The sequence below is a fragment of the Botrytis deweyae genome, assembly GCF_014898535.1.
Source record: "Botrytis deweyae strain B1 chromosome Unknown BDEW_031, whole genome shotgun sequence".
Classification (NCBI taxonomy): Eukaryota; Fungi; Ascomycota; class Leotiomycetes; order Helotiales; family Sclerotiniaceae; genus Botrytis; species Botrytis deweyae.
In genome coordinates this window covers 366,157-384,931 of record NW_024066238.1, presented here as the reverse complement: position 1 = coordinate 384,931, position 18,775 = coordinate 366,157, and the positions used below count along the sequence as shown (strand labels likewise).

At 41.3% G+C, this 18,775-nt stretch overlaps 8 protein-coding genes across 8 annotated transcripts; 6 read left to right on the top strand and 2 right to left on the bottom strand.

Moving 5' to 3' along the window:
- Window positions 1-68: 68 nt before the first annotated feature.
- Window positions 69-1,862, bottom strand: EAE98_009887 (uncharacterized protein; the record flags this gene model as incomplete). The annotated part of the gene is made up of 3 exons (XM_038957508.1): window positions 69-734; window positions 786-1,597; window positions 1,688-1,862. 3 exons carry the CDS (start codon window positions 1,860-1,862, stop codon window positions 69-71), a joined length of 1,653 nt encoding a protein of 550 aa, XP_038806216.1.
- Window positions 1,863-2,678: 816 nt separating this feature from the next.
- On the bottom strand, window positions 2,679-3,322 carry EAE98_009886 (uncharacterized protein; the record flags this gene model as incomplete). Its single annotated transcript, XM_038957507.1, has 2 exons — window positions 2,679-3,087; window positions 3,153-3,322. 2 exons carry the CDS (start codon window positions 3,320-3,322, stop codon window positions 2,679-2,681), a joined length of 579 nt encoding a protein of 192 aa, XP_038806215.1.
- Window positions 3,323-3,811: 489 nt separating this feature from the next.
- Window positions 3,812-6,556, top strand: EAE98_009885 (uncharacterized protein; the record flags this gene model as incomplete). The annotated part of the gene is made up of 1 exon (XM_038957506.1): window positions 3,812-6,556. The coding sequence occupies one exon, from the start codon at window positions 3,812-3,814 to the stop codon at window positions 6,554-6,556; it is 2,745 nt and encodes a 914-aa protein (XP_038806214.1).
- A 349-nt stretch (window positions 6,557-6,905) lies between these two features.
- Window positions 6,906-7,942, top strand: EAE98_009884 (uncharacterized protein; the record flags this gene model as incomplete). The annotated part of the gene is made up of 2 exons (XM_038957505.1): window positions 6,906-6,931; window positions 6,976-7,942. 2 exons carry the CDS (start codon window positions 6,906-6,908, stop codon window positions 7,940-7,942), a joined length of 993 nt encoding a protein of 330 aa, XP_038806213.1.
- A 2,048-nt stretch (window positions 7,943-9,990) lies between these two features.
- On the top strand, window positions 9,991-10,542 carry EAE98_009883 (uncharacterized protein; the record flags this gene model as incomplete). The annotated part of the gene is made up of 1 exon (XM_038957504.1): window positions 9,991-10,542. One exon carries the CDS (start codon window positions 9,991-9,993, stop codon window positions 10,540-10,542), a length of 552 nt encoding a protein of 183 aa, XP_038806212.1.
- A 1,050-nt stretch (window positions 10,543-11,592) lies between these two features.
- EAE98_009882 (uncharacterized protein) lies at window positions 11,593-13,170 on the top strand (the record flags this gene model as incomplete). The annotated part of the gene is made up of 4 exons (XM_038957503.1): window positions 11,593-11,658; window positions 11,859-12,190; window positions 12,247-12,301; window positions 12,361-13,170. The coding sequence occupies 4 exons, from the start codon at window positions 11,593-11,595 to the stop codon at window positions 13,168-13,170; spliced, it is 1,263 nt and encodes a 420-aa protein (XP_038806211.1).
- Window positions 13,171-15,896: 2,726 nt separating this feature from the next.
- EAE98_009881 (uncharacterized protein) lies at window positions 15,897-16,282 on the top strand (the record flags this gene model as incomplete). The annotated part of the gene is made up of 2 exons (XM_038957502.1): window positions 15,897-16,184; window positions 16,274-16,282. The coding sequence occupies 2 exons, from the start codon at window positions 15,897-15,899 to the stop codon at window positions 16,280-16,282; spliced, it is 297 nt and encodes a 98-aa protein (XP_038806210.1).
- Window positions 16,283-17,357: 1,075 nt separating this feature from the next.
- EAE98_009880 (uncharacterized protein) lies at window positions 17,358-17,979 on the top strand (the record flags this gene model as incomplete). The annotated part of the gene is made up of 2 exons (XM_038957501.1): window positions 17,358-17,459; window positions 17,554-17,979. 2 exons carry the CDS (start codon window positions 17,358-17,360, stop codon window positions 17,977-17,979), a joined length of 528 nt encoding a protein of 175 aa, XP_038806209.1.
- Between the last annotated feature and the right edge of the window lie 796 nt (window positions 17,980-18,775).

Genomic DNA, 18,775 nt, shown 5'->3' with positions numbered 1-18,775 from the left:
AACCCATCAAAAGCTACAAACGCCAAAACCCATTTAATCTCGTCTAATCTAGACTCATCTAGACTCATCTACCCTCTTTCCTCCCTCTCTTCTTCATCATTCATTCCCTCTCGCCCCTTCTGTCCTCTAACACCCCATCCATCCCTCAGCAATAACCCCACCTCCTCTAATCCCAACCCCTTCGTCTCCGGGTACACCCACCAAATCGCCCACCATCCAACCGCGCATACCACCGCATACACAACAAACGTCCACGTTGGAGTTAACTGTTCCATCATTGGAAGAAACGTAAGTCCTATAATGAAATTTGCCGACCAATTTGTACAAGTAGAGAGAGAAGAGCCGAGGGAACGGACTGAGAGGGGAAAGAGTTCAGATTGCATCCATGGGACGTTTCCAAGACCGAGGGCGAAGGCTGCGGTATAGAGCATTATTGCTGTTAGGATTATGAGAGGTGGAATGCGGGAGGTAGAGGTGGAGGATGATGTAGTGGGAGTAGAGGAGAGGGTAGAAGGGAGATCCATGAAGTGGAAGCCTATGGAGCAGAGGAGGAGTCCTATAACCATTATGGGGATTGAAATGAGGAGGATACGACGACGACCGATGCGGTCGATGAGCATGAGAGCGGCGCAGGTTAGGATAAAATTTGTGAGTGCGACGGAAAGAGATGTTAGAGTTGGAGACGAGAACCCAACGATAGTGAAGATTGTGGCGCTGAAGTACATGAGGGAATTCTGGGAGATTTGGTTAGTTGAGTTTTTGATAAGTAGATTAGATGCACTTACGAAACCACACAACTGTTGAAGACCTTGCAGAAGACAGGCAATTGTCAAAGCTCTCCTATTTCCTCCAACCCCTATTAATTCTTCCCAGCTATCCTTCGCGTCACTTATCCACGAGTCCTCCGATCCCTTAGTTTTCCTCGCCATCTCTCTTAACCTTTTCGCCTTATCTTCCTCTCTCACTTCTCTTTCGATTCCCTTCAAAACCTCGTCGACCACCTTCTGCATCTGGAACCCTTTCCCAAAAACTCTACTCAAAACACTTCTCCCCTCATCTACCCTCCCGACTTGTACCAACCACCTTGGCGTCTCCGGCATAAACAGCATTACTAAGATCTGTACCGCTGCAGGCACCGCACCCAAACCAACCATCCACCTCCAACCCGTCTCTAGACTTCCCCATTCTACAAAAGCCCATCCAACAATATAAGCCACAACTTGCCCCAATGTAATAAACAATACATTCAACACCACTAATCTACCTCTCCACATGGTTGGTGCTAATTCACTTATATACAACGGAGCAACAAAACTACCTGCTCCGACCGCAAGTCCTACAATACTTCGTCCGAGTATCATGCCCCATACTGTTGTTGTAAACGCTTGGATGAGTGCGCCGAGAACGAATGCTAGATCTGCTAGAAGGACAACACGTTTGCGACCGAGAGAGGAGGCGAGGACGCCGGAAAGAGGAGAGATGATGAGTGCGAAGAGAGAGGTGCATGATGTTATTAGGGATTTGTCGAGAGTTGTCAGGGGGCGGCCGAGAGAAGTATGGAGACTTATTAGGGTAGAGGATATTACGCCAGTGTCGTCTGGTTCATATATTGTTAGCTACGATGTATTTCCGGATATAGCTTTAGAGTGAATTGAAAGGAGTCGGGAAAGTGGAGAGGAGGTCATACATCCAAATAATAGCCCGGTAATACCTGCAGAAAAAGCAAGCAGCCAAACGAATAGCCCGGGTTTACTCAAATTCTTCTCGAGAAGTAATGAGACATCTTCATCCACATCATTCTCCTCCTCTTCCTCGCCGTGTTGATGGGACAGGAGAGGTTCTTCGGCGGTAGAAGATGCCATTGTTTCGAGTGGGATATCTATTGAAGATGCCAGTGTGAGCTAGGTGAACATCGAGTTCACATATCGTAGGTTGGGGGTTGAATGATGGCTAGTCGTTGACAGTGAGATTGATGATGAGAGGTCTTGGAAGTAGCTCAGCCGCGTGCTTCCTGGATGGTTTGTTTGCGGGTCGGATTTTGAGACATGGGGCTCGTGCGTGGCATATGCAGGGTTTATGCAGAGGTTTGGGTGCCGAGATTGGGGTCTTGTTCAGCCTTGCGTGGAAGGCTCAATGCAGAATTGGATGTTTATTTTTATGACGTTAAGGTTATTTATGAAAAGAAGTTGTGGCTTTCTGAGTTGTCAGTTTTTTCAATTGGCATTCACAATTGAACTTCCGGGGAGTTTTCACTTCCAGTGTCAGCATATTAACATCACCCGGTATCATCACCTACCTACCTACTAGGTAATTAGAAAAGCTTGCTCAATTAATTGTTGGGTGGTAATTACCCATTGTCTAATATGAGAGAAAGCTAACCTATAAATGATAGTGCAACGCAAGATCTGCGGATGTAATCATCCCCTAGTCTCGTTCTGAAGTAGCGAGATGTCAGGTATATAGAGCTGACATCTTATTGGCAACGCAAGCAAGACAAGACAGAAGACAGAAAACTCTACGCCAATCCAATATTTTCGCGAGAATCATGATTCCTGACTTTAAATGTGATGTTATATATAGCGAGCCACATATAAAGAGATACTGGTCAATGGAGAGTAAAATCAGAAACATATGACAACATACTTCAGGGCTACTTCGGTTTGTATTTTCTGTTTAGTTTAGCCATTCTCCCATGGGTCAAGACGCACTGAACGAGAAATGCCATCTACTTCTGATGTCATGAAAACCACTTCCGAAACACCGTCTAGACCATCAATTTCGTACAATGAAAGAAAATCTCTGGGCGCCGCTTGAACCATGAAGATAATGTCGTCAATGTTGACATTGAGGCGTTGAAATACCGTAGCCATGAATGACATGTCAAGGTGAACCGAATCTATGTCGTAGTTGAACCAAGTTCGCGGTTCGACTCCCAATGAGCCAAGGGTAAGCGTATAGGTCTCAGAAGCAACCTCTAATGATTCCCTGCAAGTGTAGAAAATTGTTGGATTTGAGTCTCTGGACGCATACCCTCTAATGGCTCCTGCGTCCTTGTCAAGGAAATCGCGCCAGCTGCAGAGTTTTGATCTTTAAATTGGTAAGTGACATAATGAAGTCCAAGAACTCGAGATCATAGGAACAGCAGGACTTACCGAACAATAGGATATTCGGGATTCTTCAAACAAAAATGTTTCAGTGCCACATTTCTTGGTCCAGGAAGTGCAGCTCTCCAAATCATCCGTCGAATTTCTAAGGGTAGCCGGGAAAATGGATGAAATGTCGCATTGCGATTGGGTACCTCGTGGGCAGAGACAGGAGTCATTCTCAAAATCTAGGAAAACACATCAGCACTTTGGATTGTGAAATTGGGATAGCATGCATTTTGAACTGGTGAAGATTTCAAGAGAATCATACTGACTGTATGAATTTGCAAACCAATAAAGAGGTGCGTCTTGTCGCAGAGAATGAAATGTCGACAACTATGAGAAGTTCGATACGGGTGGTGAGTTGATATGGCAGAGGAACTTGACGAGAATAAAGATTGATAACTTTTCAATGTTGGTAAATTTAGAGGAGATGCAAAGAAATAGATTTCCAAGAAGTTTACTTGTCAAGTGCCTAGTATTACTTATCAAGGTGTGTGAGTCGAATTAAAATCGATTGAAAATGAGTTGGGAAATCCACCCCGCTACCAACCTGTCCCATAATGCTTCACTTCTGACAAACATCAACCCTTCATTAAAATTTTATCCAAACAAAACTTCAACAACCTTTTCATCATCTTATTGAATAAATCGAATAATTCTTATTAATGAATTGGACAGGAGGGCGCCTGCAAAGGCATTCTGGAAAATCTTCTCGTGGCGGCGGCGGTGGTGCCTTGACCAAGCGGCAAAAGGAACACTTCGCAAAGGTGAAGGCCAACTTAAGAACTGAATGTCAAAGAAATATTACTACTCAATGGACAATCTTCGACAATATCGTAGTGGAACAACCACACAGACGATCGTTTGGAAATCGTGTTGGTTCTGTGAACAATTCTGAGTATAGTGCAAGACAGGAAAGAGGTAGAAATGAAGTTGAGCGAGAACATTTTACGGATCTCTACAAACACAACGATCTCACATCAAATCCACTGTGCAAAGAGCTTCAATATAAGCAGAAAAACAATCGTTCTTCGTCAGTTGGATTCGTCCAAAGAAGTTCCATTGCCGACGACGATTTATACAACGCTACACCTCCACCATTGAGAATCAAGCGCGAGCATGCTGTATTATCAGAGCTTAGAGATGCTCCGCAGAACTACGAGGCGCGAGAAACAATAGAACAATCTATGGAAGAAAGGAGACGGAATCTATTGAATCAGAAAGATTGGGTCGGTCTAAACATTCATCATTTGCCGAAATTGAAGTTCAACCAACCAAGACACGATGAAGATATTGGGCGAAGAAGAAAGGTAAAGGGTGGACACAGAGCAAGATGCTCAAAGCTTCAAGCAAGAATCAGCTCGCCGTTTGCCGTAAGGAACAATCGTATGCGGGAGCAACAAGAAGCGGGTTACGTGGAAGGAAGCCTGCCGAAAAATGACGTTAGGATTTCGATCGGAGGCAGGATTGTTCCGCCAGGCATAAGTTCGAGTTCCCGGCCGACTAAATTAATCCGCCAATCTACACCGCGCATGAAGTATCGGATTTTGTCATCGGATGATATGTTGCTTGACGATGAGTATATCATGGAGGACCAGGAAGATTTGAATAGTGACAGATTTCTTTCTATTTTCGAAGCAAGAATACATGGCATTGGAGAGGACAATGATTCGACGAGGATAATTCCATTGAGCAGAGACCCGGATGTTCGCGGTACACATAGAAACCAAGAGAAGCTTCCAGATACGAGACGTGAACCGCTCTTTAACATAGTCAACAGAAATGGAATTTCAAATGAGTTTGGGGGTAAAGCATCACCATTTTCTCGCACAGCCGTCAGATCAATTTGCGATACTAGGATGAAACAACCAGTGCCCATTCGTCCTGCACAGCATCCTGTTCTCCACTTAAGCTCGCCTAAATGTAACAGTAGTGTGCTTGCACAGGTCGGGGGCTTGAGAAGTGTGGTTTCTGAAGATCAATTGATGGACAATGAGATGTGGAAAGCATGGATACCACCATACACAGAGGGCGCAGAGCAAAATTATTATGATGATGAAGGGGAAGGAGAAGAACATCTGAACGATAGGAGTGTGTTGATAAGCCCGGGAATAAGTGCCATTCCAGCCTTACGTGAGAAAACCTTCAGGAGCTCACGGTCCAATGATGAGGATTCAAGTGGAAAATATGAGCATACTGAGTCCTGGGGAGGCTGTGAAAGCTCGATGATACAGGAGCAGTCTATTACCGTATATAACAGAGATTTATTTCCTTCGGATGAAGTCGAAAATATCTCATACAACGGTATGCCGCACAGCTCAGATGTCTATGATCACCCATTGTCGTCTGATAGATGTGAGCTTGGAAATGAGAAAGAGGGACCATCAACAAGCGTACAATATACAAATGAGGACGATTTCACGATCGAACCACAAGACACTCGATCATCACAGAGAACATCTTCAAGTATTCCATGGAATCCTCCTAGGAGCTCAAGTCCTTGTAAAGCCAGAAATTCTCACAGTAAGTTTCTCAATGATCCTTGGTCCGAAGCTCTCCCTTTTCAGCAGACGCCTATCACCAGCAGACAAACCACTGAACTTAAGGAAACCGCACCACAGCACGATCAAATCATTATGCAGGATCAAACTTTCGGCAAAGTAAAAGATTGTCCGACGCAAGGTATTCAAGAGAAAACAGACCCAAACGAACTCTGGATGAAGTTTGTTTTTGATGATGTCAGTGAAGAGGAGAACACACTGGTGGGAAATACTACATCCACAGGATTTGAGCTCGAGGAGAGGGAACCCTCGCCAACATTTTCAACCTTTGTGCACAATTCAATCGAGTCAGAAAGTCCATTGCAACCTAGATATGTTGCGCAAGCGAGTAGTCGTATCAATTGGCAAGATACACAGCAGAGAAACAGCAAAGTGTATAGGAACGAATTTGGCCAGTCCCCCAATTACTCAACGTTAGCTTATCAGTCCAGTGTCAACCACGACCCTATCGGAGCGGCTGCCCGAAATAAGAGTACTCCATATCCGTACGAAGAAAAACGTCATGTGGCTAGAGGAGATTTATCTACAGACAATCTCACTTCTGAAGTAAACTTAAAAAACTCCAGCATCCCAAACACCAGTACTTCCTCATCTTCAAAGACAGACTCGCTTTCTGTGATGGCTGTCTCAGGTTCCCAGATCAATACATCATCAACAACGACTCTAGGTTCTTTCCTAGAACCACATCACAAAGTTATTTTCACAAAACCTCAGCCATTTATTGGATCGAAATCAGATATTAACTTCTCATCTCCTGATAGAACTATGCGCATCGGCGGAAGAGATATCAAAAAACAGATAAGCAGTGGTAATGGTACAATGTTTCCCGAAGAGATAGAGGATGATTAAAACATATTTGCGTTGTTAAAAGATGTAGTGTTTACTTATGAGAGATATTTTCTGTCGGATTCTCAAGGTATATTAGCTATTTTTAACTTTAGAGAGCTGAAATTGGCTAGATAGTTGGCATTTGACTAGTTGCAAAGGGAGTGGCAACCAAACATCATTTTAACGAATAGAATCGTAAAGCGATATCATCTCTGTGCACACACATGTTCAAATCCATAAGTATACACAAAGGATTTTCTCTTTAGGCACTTTACTCGGATTGTATTAAAAAGACACAGTTCGATTCGACCTATTGTTTGTGTCAAACGATGCAACAAGTGCTGCTGGCGATTCTTCGGCATGGAAATAAATGCAAGTTGTGGTGGTTCCAAAGAGGTTAGTATGTGTTCCTGCGCCAAGAACAATAGCTAATGGAAAAGTGAACCATCTTTACAAAGTACACAATCCTCCGCGGTGCTTTGGAGTCCCCTAGACCCCAATACTGGACCAATCTTACCTAATGTATCAGGGCCTCCCGCCAGTGGAAGTTCTTCTGCTATGATGACAACTACACCAAGAGGTCCAGCATCAATCTATAACTTGGATTCAAGTGAGGAGATTGATTATCAGAATCTGAAAGCCATCAACACTATTTGCGAGGTGTCAAACAGCCCGCAGAGCATCCATGAATGTTTCGGATTCGTAGTAGATGAAGCGCGAAAACTCAAAGGCACGTTCGAAGTTCCAAGATGGCACAAGTCCTTCCCATCCAGAATTCTTAATCTCGGCGACCTACTCAAAAATATCTCTGGGCCTACTTTATCCGTCGTTCCCACGAGTAGCACGACACTCTTCAAACTTGAGAGAATCACACTAACTGCGAACTTAGCCTCATCACTACTTCAGCTCCATGCCACTCCTCGGTTCAATGAGCGATGGAATAAAAGCGAAATTCTGTTCTTGTCTGACAGAAGCAATCCAAGCATTAGCCCTGTGGATATAGAACGCCCGCTGCTTGCTCATAAGTTCTTTTCCAGCGGTATTACCAGTCCTACTCCCACTCACCCACACATTAGTGTCTTATGCCTCGGAATAATGCTCCTAGAACACTGGTTTGCGGAACCTATCGAATCTCGTCGATTCTCCAGCGATCTGATTAACGGTATTCCAAATTCAAGCACTGATGTCATTGTGGCTGAGAGATGGGTGAAAGAGAATGGAAATTTGGAAAATATGCCTGCAGGATATTTTCAAGCCGTCAGTAGTTGTGTGTGTTCTGTTTTTTTTTTTCAACCTATGCCTGTAAATAAAAGTCTGGAGAATATTGATTTCAAAGAAGCAATTTGGCAAAATGTCGTCGCTCCGTTGGAAAAGGAATTGCAAACTCGGAAAAATGGGAGAACTTGAGTTGAAAAGAAGCTGCTAGAGCGAGACTTCATAAGGTACATGTGAGATTAACAGAATGACACGTGATTTTGATCTTGGATTGAGCCGGGAATGAGCCGGACTCTACGTAATCGAAATAACCTGAAGAACTTCGAATCTCTCTTCAATATCGTATTAGACACATATAGTTCTGATTGATAATATAAAAAAGGGTCAAATTTTCGCTTGATATTTCCATGTTTTAGTATTTAACTTGAAACGAATTTATGAATTCAATTAAGAAGTCCTTTGAAAGGAGACTCAATTCTCGCCTCTTATTTCGGTTTACGTAGCCGGAAAATAGCATAGGGAGCCTTAAAGGTTATATGGCCGGAAGACAATCTAGTGGTCAGAGTTAGAAGAGAACCTCTTGCCTTGAGGTTAGAAGGATTATCAGTGATGTAGTACCAGAAGGAGCTTCATAAGTAGTCGTATTTCTAGACCCTAAGGAACTCGCAAAATGTTCTAGCAAAAACATGCGATAACATCTGGCCTACGAAAACACGCAAGCTATATTCAATTTTCCATGTGACAGATCTAGATGATGGTGGAAGGATTTGGATTTTAAGGTTATCCATGGATCCGTTAAGGACAGGAGTGGCTCAGTATCATAGATTTGGCGTTATCAAAACTAGTACATAGCCCTACAACATACTCATGCTACCAGAAAGTATACAACTCCGAAGCTAGATGGACATCCCGCAAGGCGATGAACTACAAGAGGACTAACCTGGTTTTCTTGGCGGCGGAGTTGTATACTTACTTGCAACGCGAATAGGCTTGGTGTGAAATTGTTACCGCTAGGAAGTACATTAAGTATTAAACTTTCAGCTAATGTGCCTTGTCGCTGTCTCCTTCCTTCCATACACGCTTCGATGCTTCTACCTGCAGAAGAACCATGGGCAAGTGCTCTAACATTCACATTTGAGGTCTCGAACTCGTGAGACCCCCGACTTTTTGTCGTTATCTACAGATCGTTCATCTAGGCTCACATCATAACGATACGCAGCTCTTGTGACTCGTGAGTCCTGACCTCTTCTCCGAAGTGTGCATCACTAGGATTTCTTGGAAGGATTTTTCAAGCAGCACAGTGGAGGTTCGCTCCTAGTTTGAGGAGGTTTACTCCTGTATGATATCAAAAGCGACACGCTCCGAAGAAAAGGGCTGGAAGGCTCGATGAACCATATTGCGATCGATCGATGGTTTACATATCTACTACGTGTCGCCGCAAATCCTTCCCCTAGAGTACACATGAAATGATTAATCAGACATATTCTAAAATTACCAGGACCATGTTTTGGGAAGAAAGGTTGATCATATGCCAGGGCGAAAGAACTCTATTCGATAAAGAAAACAAAAAAACCGGGTAAGTGATCGTCATGCATAGACATCAAGATCCACTACCAAGGCGAAATAAAGGGAAAACTTGTTACCTATCTTTTTGACCTCACAGGAAATGACGCCACAGGTAACGGTCCGTATGTGGCGGTGCGTGTGGCCCGAGTTGTCATCTTTCTTTACTGTTATTGGTTGAGAAGTTTAAGGATTGTGTAAAGTAAAATAACGGTAAACAAAAAACCTCTCAAATGCCATGCAAATCATTTGCTGACCACTCGTTCAATTTGTTACACTTAAATTACTACGATAGAGAGTGGATGTCTGATGGACTATACAAACATCAAAGAAATAGATGAAGAAACACCTCCCGGAGCAAAGCTCCGGTATGGTGGGATTCTCGTTGGAAGTTGTAACTTGTATCAAAATATGGCTACGTCACATCATATTGTTTTAGATATATGTTGCTACCATTCACTCGAGGTTTCCTCGAAATAAATCAATCTTCTATTCTGTATTCACATTAAAGTTTAAACTGCACGACATAGCCACTTGAACCCTATCTTGGCCCTTTGATAAGTCGAACTCAAAATTGTGCCCCTCGATTATCAAGTCTACAAATACACAACACGGACATATACCCTCAACAAACGTCAAACCTCAAAAGCACAGCGCAACACAGCTGCAAATACAGAATGGCACCTTTAATTACAATGCAAAAGTCGCCCGAAAGAGCATTTGCTCTGCAGAAATATCTGCTCCTCCACTCTCAGCATGATGCTCTTCAGAAGCACATCAACCAAGTCACTGCTTCCATCCCCGAGAGTCCCATCGGACAGACCGATCGTCATCGCAACTCTTCAGTCTCTTCAGACTCCAGTACTGCTAGTGATGCATCCACTTCACCTCTCGGCTCACCTATCCCCAACATCAGCTCCCGCAGGGGCAGTCTCCCACCCTCTTTTGGCCACACGCAACACTTTCACCGCGAGGAAAGGATCAATTTACTACCAGCGATTGTAGATGAAACAGTCGTTGAAGTGATTGAGGAGGACGAGCAGAAATTGAAGGATGTGAACCAACAAATCAAGACTGCCTTGACTGATCTACTCAACTGTGAGAGTGTGAAGGGCGATATCAGATATAGGAAATGGGTTCAAACACGATTGATGGATACGGAAAGAGAATTGAAGGAGCGCAGAACGAGAAGTTGTGAGAGGAGAAGAAGCGAAGACATGAGTCTTTGAAGAGATCATTGAGATCGAATCATGAAATGGATGACAGGACTAGAGGAATTGATACCCCAATAGAGTGGTTGGTTTAACGGCGGTATTGTATGATTGCTCAGAATGGGTATCGAATACCTACAGAATGGAGACGGTTAAAATGGCGTTTTAGGAAGGGAGGAAGGATCTTTGGCTTTCCGGATTTTATTTGATACCCATACGCTGTTTGTCGCAGCGTTATTCAATTCTATGAATTTTTATGTATTTCTACATACATGTCTTCACGAATGTGATTTGTGATTTTGCAGATGTTGTATGATACTCGGTGAGGCGGAGTAATACAATAGTATGAGCATGGATTCTTCATCTTCATGAATATTCGTAAGTCATGCCCGCAAACAAAAGGGAAATGCTCCGCCTCCTCCACGGGACATCTTATTATTAATCTTTTATCTTTATCTTAACCCAACTTTTCGTTTCCTTTCTACTAACCTTACCCCACCACCAACATCAACAAAAGAAAGTTTTAATAATACAGCCATGAATGTCACTCTACCAATAATTATCGCATTCTACTTCGTATTAATAAAGAAACGGAGAAATTCCAATCGTCACCGTCTGATCCGAATTCCAACCGAGGCAATAATACCTCGAGAATACCAGGTAATGCCGGATATGTCAGCCTGCAAAAACGTTAGAGTTTCAGACTTTCAGTCTCGGATGAAGCAGTTTCCGTCTCGAAAGCATACATTCCAGACGAATTTGATGCAAAACCATCCCATGCTGCTATGCCATCTACTTTCTGAGTCAATAACCCCGGATCATAGGTGAGAAGGAGGTAGGCTATGCTGTTTTCATTATAGAACATGGAACTATTGATGTCCGAGCACTTGTCTCTTTTATCTTCGGACGACGTACATTAATAAGGGTCGCTTTTCTCAATCTATATTGTTCGCAGATTGTGGTTTTGTATACGAATTCAATTGAAGTTTCATTGCAGAATTTGTTGAGAGAATTTGGTCAGGAAGACATTCTAAATACACATTTCAAAGCATAGTCGGCTTCGAAGACATGGAGAAGTGCACGGAAGAGAAGATTGCGCCACAGCATAAAAGTGCGTGGTTTGGATTCATCAAGGTATTTTAAATCCTCTTTCTCACATTATTCATATCCTCGATGTCTGGTCAGTGAACAGGACATGCACGGCACATATTTCAGCTGTACGCTGATGGACGACATGCCATCATGAGCTTCCTAGCGTTCAACGGGAATAGCATCACTACACAGATTTACCCTCGAGATAATCATATAAATTCATACTAACGATTACTCCTTAGTCGATAGCAACATTCAAAGGTGACCTGTCAACGCTCACAGCACCTCCATTTCTTCTCTCTCCACAATCAATCGTCGAATTTCCTACCTACTGGGCAGAACACCCATCCCTGTTCATCGCACCCACAAAATCAGAGTCTGCTGAAGAAAGAGCGTTATTAGTATTAAAATGGTTTATCAGTACATTGAAGTGGCAGCATAGTAATCGAGATGAGAATGGAAAGAAGAAGGGGATGAAACCCCTCAATCCATTCTTGGGAGAGTGTTTTATGGGTTCTTGGGAGGATGATGGGGAGGGTACCGGGAGAACAGATTTGGTTGCTGAGCAAGTCAGGTAAGTTTCTTTTAATCTGGAAAGAGAAATTGGAAACTTTTACTAACAATTGACAGTCATCATCCACCAGCTACAGCATATAATATCTCGAACGAAAAACATGGTGTACAAGTAAATATTCCTGTCTCTTGTTAATTTCATTGTGTCTCACACTAATACTCTCCCTCTAGCTGCAAGGTACCATCGCTCCACAATCCTACTTTAGCTCAACGGTACACATCGAACGAAACGGCTACTCTCTTTTAACCCTCGGTCAACACAACGAAACACACTTAATTACTATGCCGCCTGTACATATAGTCGGAATTATGTCTGGTTCTCTTAATCCTGAATTGAGCGGCACTTCCTACATTCGTTCCTCATCCGGTTTCACAACTCAAATATCATATTCCTCGAAAGGCTGGATCAGTGGAACACCTAACACATTTTCCGCAATCATATATAAAGATGGACGTGAGAATACTCCAATATATAAAGCCGAAGGACAATGGAGTGGGGAATCCAACATCAAAGACATGAGAAGTGGAAAATGCATATCGCAATTCAATGCGAATTCGTTGAAGAGGAAATCGCTAAAAGTTAAGCCAATCGATCAGCAAAAGGAGTACGAATCGAGAAGAGCCTGGCGTCATGTTACACGAGCTATTAATGAAAACGATATTTTTCAAATTGGGAAAGAGAAAGGGAAGATAGAGAATGAACAGAGAGAATTGAGAAGGAAGGAAAAGGCTAAGGGGATAGTTTGGGAAAGGAGATTTTTTGTCAAGGTGGGGAGGGATGAAGTTGCGGAACGATTAGCGAATGGTCTGGAGGGATTGAGTTTGGAAAGTGGGGGTGGGATATGGAAGTGGGACAAGGAGAGGTATAGGGCTATGGAGAATGAGGATACGGAAAGGATGAGAAGAACGGATGATATGAAGAATCCGTTGGTGACAAGATGGGAATCAGGGGTTATGGTTACGGAAGTTATTAGTGTTTGAATATTGGGTTGGGTAGGATTATATGATGTAAATAGTAACGACTACTAGGTAATGAATAAACTAGATCTACTTTCCAGAAATTGCTACAATAGTAACCTTATCCAAAAATGATGTAATAAGAATACAATAACAAAGTAGATCATTCGTCTCATCTCAAATGACATTTTCTAGTAACGATAGATCTTGTGATCATCAGTTGAGAGAATGTCACTCCAACCAAGCTTTCACAACCCCGCTACCAAGCTTTCTAGAATCCACAATCAGAAGTATAGAATACGTATTAAGTTCCACAACATACTAGCCACAACCAGCTGATTCAAATGATGCTATCGTAGAAATCCTGGAAATCCTGGAGATTCTCTATTTTGAGTACCTATTCAGCCTTGTTTGCGACGGGCGCTTGGAACTGGCTATCTACATACCTACCTAGTCTGAGACCCCTCTTTATGATTTGGTCAAAACTGCCAAGACAATAGATCATGTGGACCGGGATTTATTTCGAAGGAAAGATGGTGATGAATGATGATGATGCCATACCCCGCAATGGGTTGATGGAATGATATGAAATGATATGATATGATCCCTCCCGCGAGATCTATCATGACTACCCAGGTAACTTATAACTACTAGGTATAGTATATGGGGAGATGAAATTCAATTCAGCTACTGTAGTGTTGTGTCAGGGATAAAAAATCAAGAAGGCTGATGATTGGGTTAATCGAATTTCCTCTTAATTTTGAGGGACTGGTGAGTAAAATTAAGTTTGTACTACGATAGGTAGGTAGGTATAGGTATGTATATAGTTATTTCTGCCTGCCCTTAAATCTGAATTGATGTTTTGATCATATTTTATTTTTACCTAGTTAGTGTTAGTGGGAATTAGAGTGTATCTTTAGGTAGGTGGGTATTTATTAGCTTATACGATAGTAAGTGAAATATAATTATTATAATACTCGGTGTTGTTTTAAATGAATACCGACTACAATTTAGCTAGTATATATTACACTAAAATTCAATGAAAGTTATCTATTTCAAAATTCAATTATAATTTAATTATAAAGATTTGAAGTATGATATTTTATGAATTTATAGAGATTTAATTGAATTTTATAAATATCTTTTCGAATTATAATATTTCAATACAATTATCAAATTATTTAGAAAATGAAAATATCGAAAGTATAGAAATGAAAATTCGCTTATTTTTAGACTTTGAATGTCTAAGGCTAAGTCTGAAAAAAGTATTATTTAAAAGAGATTTTCATTCGTTGAAAGTTCTTCAATTTGATTTTAAAAACTTTGAAATTTTGATATTAGATTTTTTCATTGATATTCTATATATTCTCAAAATTTGAAGAATCTAATTATATTGCTTTTTTTAATATCAAATTTTGAAAATACTAAATAAGCATGGTTTTGGGTGAGGAATTCGGCTATAATTGAGGTCGGCATTCATTTAAAACAACACCGAGTAGAAGGTTTGATAAAGATAGGTAGTATAGGTAAGGCTGAGCTAAGGATGCGGGGGTTCGAGCTAAGCCGTATTGAATTTTAGAGGACAATATGCAAATCATCAGGATCTACCAATCTAGTTAAGGTTGTATGAAAACGCGCTTAGTTTAACAGAATTCAATATTTCTAACCGTAGGCTTGAATAGATATAGGATATTACTGAATAGAATATTCAAAAATAATAAGTATATCTATCTTTCAGTACTGAATTGAATCTCAATTTGTTCCTACCTACCTAGATAGAAAAAGGGGGGTTTTTAGAATCGATATATAACTAATTGAATTAATACATCTGTTATACAATCATTTAAATTTTTAAATCCGTTTCTAATCAGATTTAAATTAAAACTATAGTTTTCAATATTCTGAAGTGAATTAGTATAGTTAAAGCTAATAAATAATTTAAAACAATAAGTAGTTAAATAAATTAAAGCTAATATAGGGATTATCCAATATACTTTAGATTTAAGACTTAAATCTGAGTATATTCTTATATAATCCCTTTTCCCCTTATTAATCTAATTGATATTAACAAATACGCTAGCAAATATTCCAGTAAATGTATAAAATTTATATACAAAGAATTTGCTATTGCTGTAGAACTTCAAATTCAATACATTTTGAAAATCTGAATTCAGAATAATTCGAATTAGCTAAAGTTTAGTCTGGTGGCATTGAGTATGATTCTATAGGGGAAGTGGGTGGGATAGAGAATACACATATGATTGATTGAACTCCTAGTATTAGAATTCTGAATAGCTTCCATTCCAACTTTCAAGATTACTAAGCAATATATCCATTCTACAACCCTTCTACAACCGTTGAGAACTCTACAACCGTCTAATTTATATCCGATTTAAACATTTCTTCGAAAGAATTACAGCCTAAATTAAAATCACAAAAAGTGAATTCGCCAGTTGCAATACGGTTGAATATCCGATATAGAACCGACCTAAATTGCCCTAATTCCCTATAAGGTACCTATCTACTGGATACATATTGATTTACTAACAAATGAATACGCCTTATACAATCCATTAGCAATCAAAGCGTCCTCGGTAAATTTCAAAGTTCCAACGTCTAGACCTTTATAAGATTCCGCATGAGCATAGCGAGCAGGTATACCAATTCTCAACACAACATACAAGTCTCGACTTTCTTCAATAGGAACCAAGGAATTCTACAATTAGTTTACGATTATCCTACATTCAAAGATGGCTTCTCTTAATGATATGCAGTCATTAGCTTTGAATAACTCTGAAAAGGAGCATTCCAGAAATAGCACCTCCAATACCGACGACGACGACGACGAGATGCCTGTAATTACCGATGCCATGTATATTGCCGAACTCAAGGAGCGAATTGTCGAACTCAAGGAGCGAATTGTCGAACTCAAGGAGCAAATCGCCAATCTCGAGGAGCAGCAGATCGCCCATCTCGAGGAGCAGAGGGCCAATCTTCAGAAACAACATATGTTTTTTGCATCGATTCCGGTTTTCATTGTGTTTTTGCTTGCTTTTTTGCTTGCTTACGCGCTTCATGCAAAGACAGTGAGTATACACCCTCTTCTTCAAAGTATCAGAAATTTCAGACATTCTAATATATCATGTTTTTCGACTTGCCAGTAATACTTCATCTCAATTCGATTAGCGGTTCGTTATTTGCATAGGTATGCGACTTGCATACACTTACAATAATACGACATTACGGTATTTACGATACAAAACGAAAGTTCAGGATACGAATGTATGAATAGCAATGGATTTATGGTGGACGGAGAGTTTGCTCTTTGAAATACCCAGATATGGAGTTATGGTTGGCGCAAGGAGAATTTTTTTTACCTTTTTCAACACTTATGATCTGGAGACATGAGTGGTTGGTGAGGTTTTCTTGATATCCCTAGGTCAATATAGATGTCAGGGGCAGGGGTCTTTGGGGTTTAAAAGACACACGAAGGCCTTTGATCTTGGGATTGTCCATAGCTTACCAAATCCACATACATACATACATACATACATACATACACACTAGCCACTGTGCAATGTTCTTTCTCTGAAATTGACCACGAGTATCATGCAAAAAGCGCAAAAAGAGCTGACTGCTAATCTCTTCAAACCAGCAGACATCAATGAAACTGGGAATTCTGTACTTTCTACGCGTATGTCAGAAACTGATTCTACGAGGCTTGGCAGAGATACCAGGCGCGGGTGTAAAATCTAGAAGCCCCATGTTGTACAAATGAAAGTTTCTATTTTTAGTCGCGGGGTCTCGAAACGCGAGGATCTTTGACTAGCGCAAGGTGTCACAACTACCCCGATTTATTTTTATGCAAACCCGGATTTGACTCTCAATATTTCTTTATTGATATTTGAATATCGTCTCTAATAATCGCATCATATCCGTTTCCATTATTAGGTAATTTCTTGTCGCTTTTCGGTCAATGATTTGTTGTACGATCCAAGTTTTGGTTAGGAAAGTTCCTTGCCCAGTATTTGGGGTCATGACGTCATGAATCTGCATCACAAGTTACAATTTGGATATATAAGCTCAAAGAACCTCCCTTAACTTACCACCATCATCATCATCAAGAAATCCAACAAACTCACAACTTTATAGCTTCACAATAAACTCACAAATAAATTAATCAACAAACAAACTACAACATCAACGCAAATATGTCTGACAAGAACACCTCAACTCTTCAATCATACATTGATTCTGCTTCTGGCGCAGCTCAATCGGCGCTTGGTTCTATTACTGGCAACCCTGCTGATAAGGTATGTTTCCTCTCTCATCTATCTCTTTTCCTTTCCATATCTCCCACTCCCAAACAAACACACAACAAACGCCCATACTAACCCCACCACCTAGCACGCCGCCGCCCAAAAACACGACGAAGCAGCTCTCAAACACGACGCCTCGCACGCCGGTTTCTCCGCCGGCGGTATCAGCGCCTCCTCTTCCGGCGCCGTAACCAAAAACGATCCTGCGCGCCAAGAAGGATCCTGGAACCAGACGATCGGATCTGGCAAGGAATTTGTCGGGGGAATCCTCGGAAGCGAGGAGATGAAGAAAGATGGTCGCGAACAGAATGCGGCGGGCAGAGGCCAGGAAGCCCAGGGTCAATTGAATGATTTGGGCAGTGGGGTGAAGAATAGAGTGCAGGGTAGTGTGGGGGGTGCGGTCGCGGGTGTCATGGGAGATAGGGAGAAGGAGGAGGCGAGGAGGGAACAGCATGATGTGGGGAAGACGCAGCAAAGGGGGGTGGAGAGTGAGCTGGAGAGACAGAACAAGTAGATTTGTGGGGATAGAGAGGTAGATGGAAGGTCAGATTGATACCCTGTGAGATGGATAGATGGATGATGCATGCATGGCTTAGGGTTCGGTACTAGGTTTTTTTATTGGGATCACGCGTCCGTAGACGGATCGATGTATTATGAAGAAACGAATAAATGAATGAAATTGCATGGTTTTCAAATTGCTTGAACAGTAAATCATCAAGCAAACCTCTGTTTTGTTGGATGCGTGAAATGGTAAATATAATGTTTATTCGCATGCCAGTCATACCTGTCAAACATATCTGTCGGTTTGGCAGTCAGTCAGCCCTGATAACAAATAAAGGAAAACGAATATGTGTATGCGATGAATTCTATATAAAACCACTCGCTATCCATTCATCTCAACCTCAAATCCCCTTCTCTACCTACCTATCTACCTAGTATCCAATCCCTCTCACGCAACAATCGCGCAATTTCATTCTCCAAATTCCACCCACATGCAATCACTCATCCATGATGGTCAGAACTCGAAACTGTTCTCGTGTGCTGTTTAATCATCAAATAAACCACGTGTGGTCCTCCCTCTGATTTTCTTTCTCTCGCAACAATACACATCGATACGGAAGACATTTTCTTCTTCTATCACTTGAATAAATAATTGAATGAGTCAGTCAGTCATGAGAATATTTCGTACATACATACAAGCATCTAAGTATGTAGTAGAATCTAAATTTCGTGTTCATGTTATTTACCATCTCTTTCTTCACTCATTGAGAAGATTGAATATAAATGCCCATCACAGAATTTAACTCTAA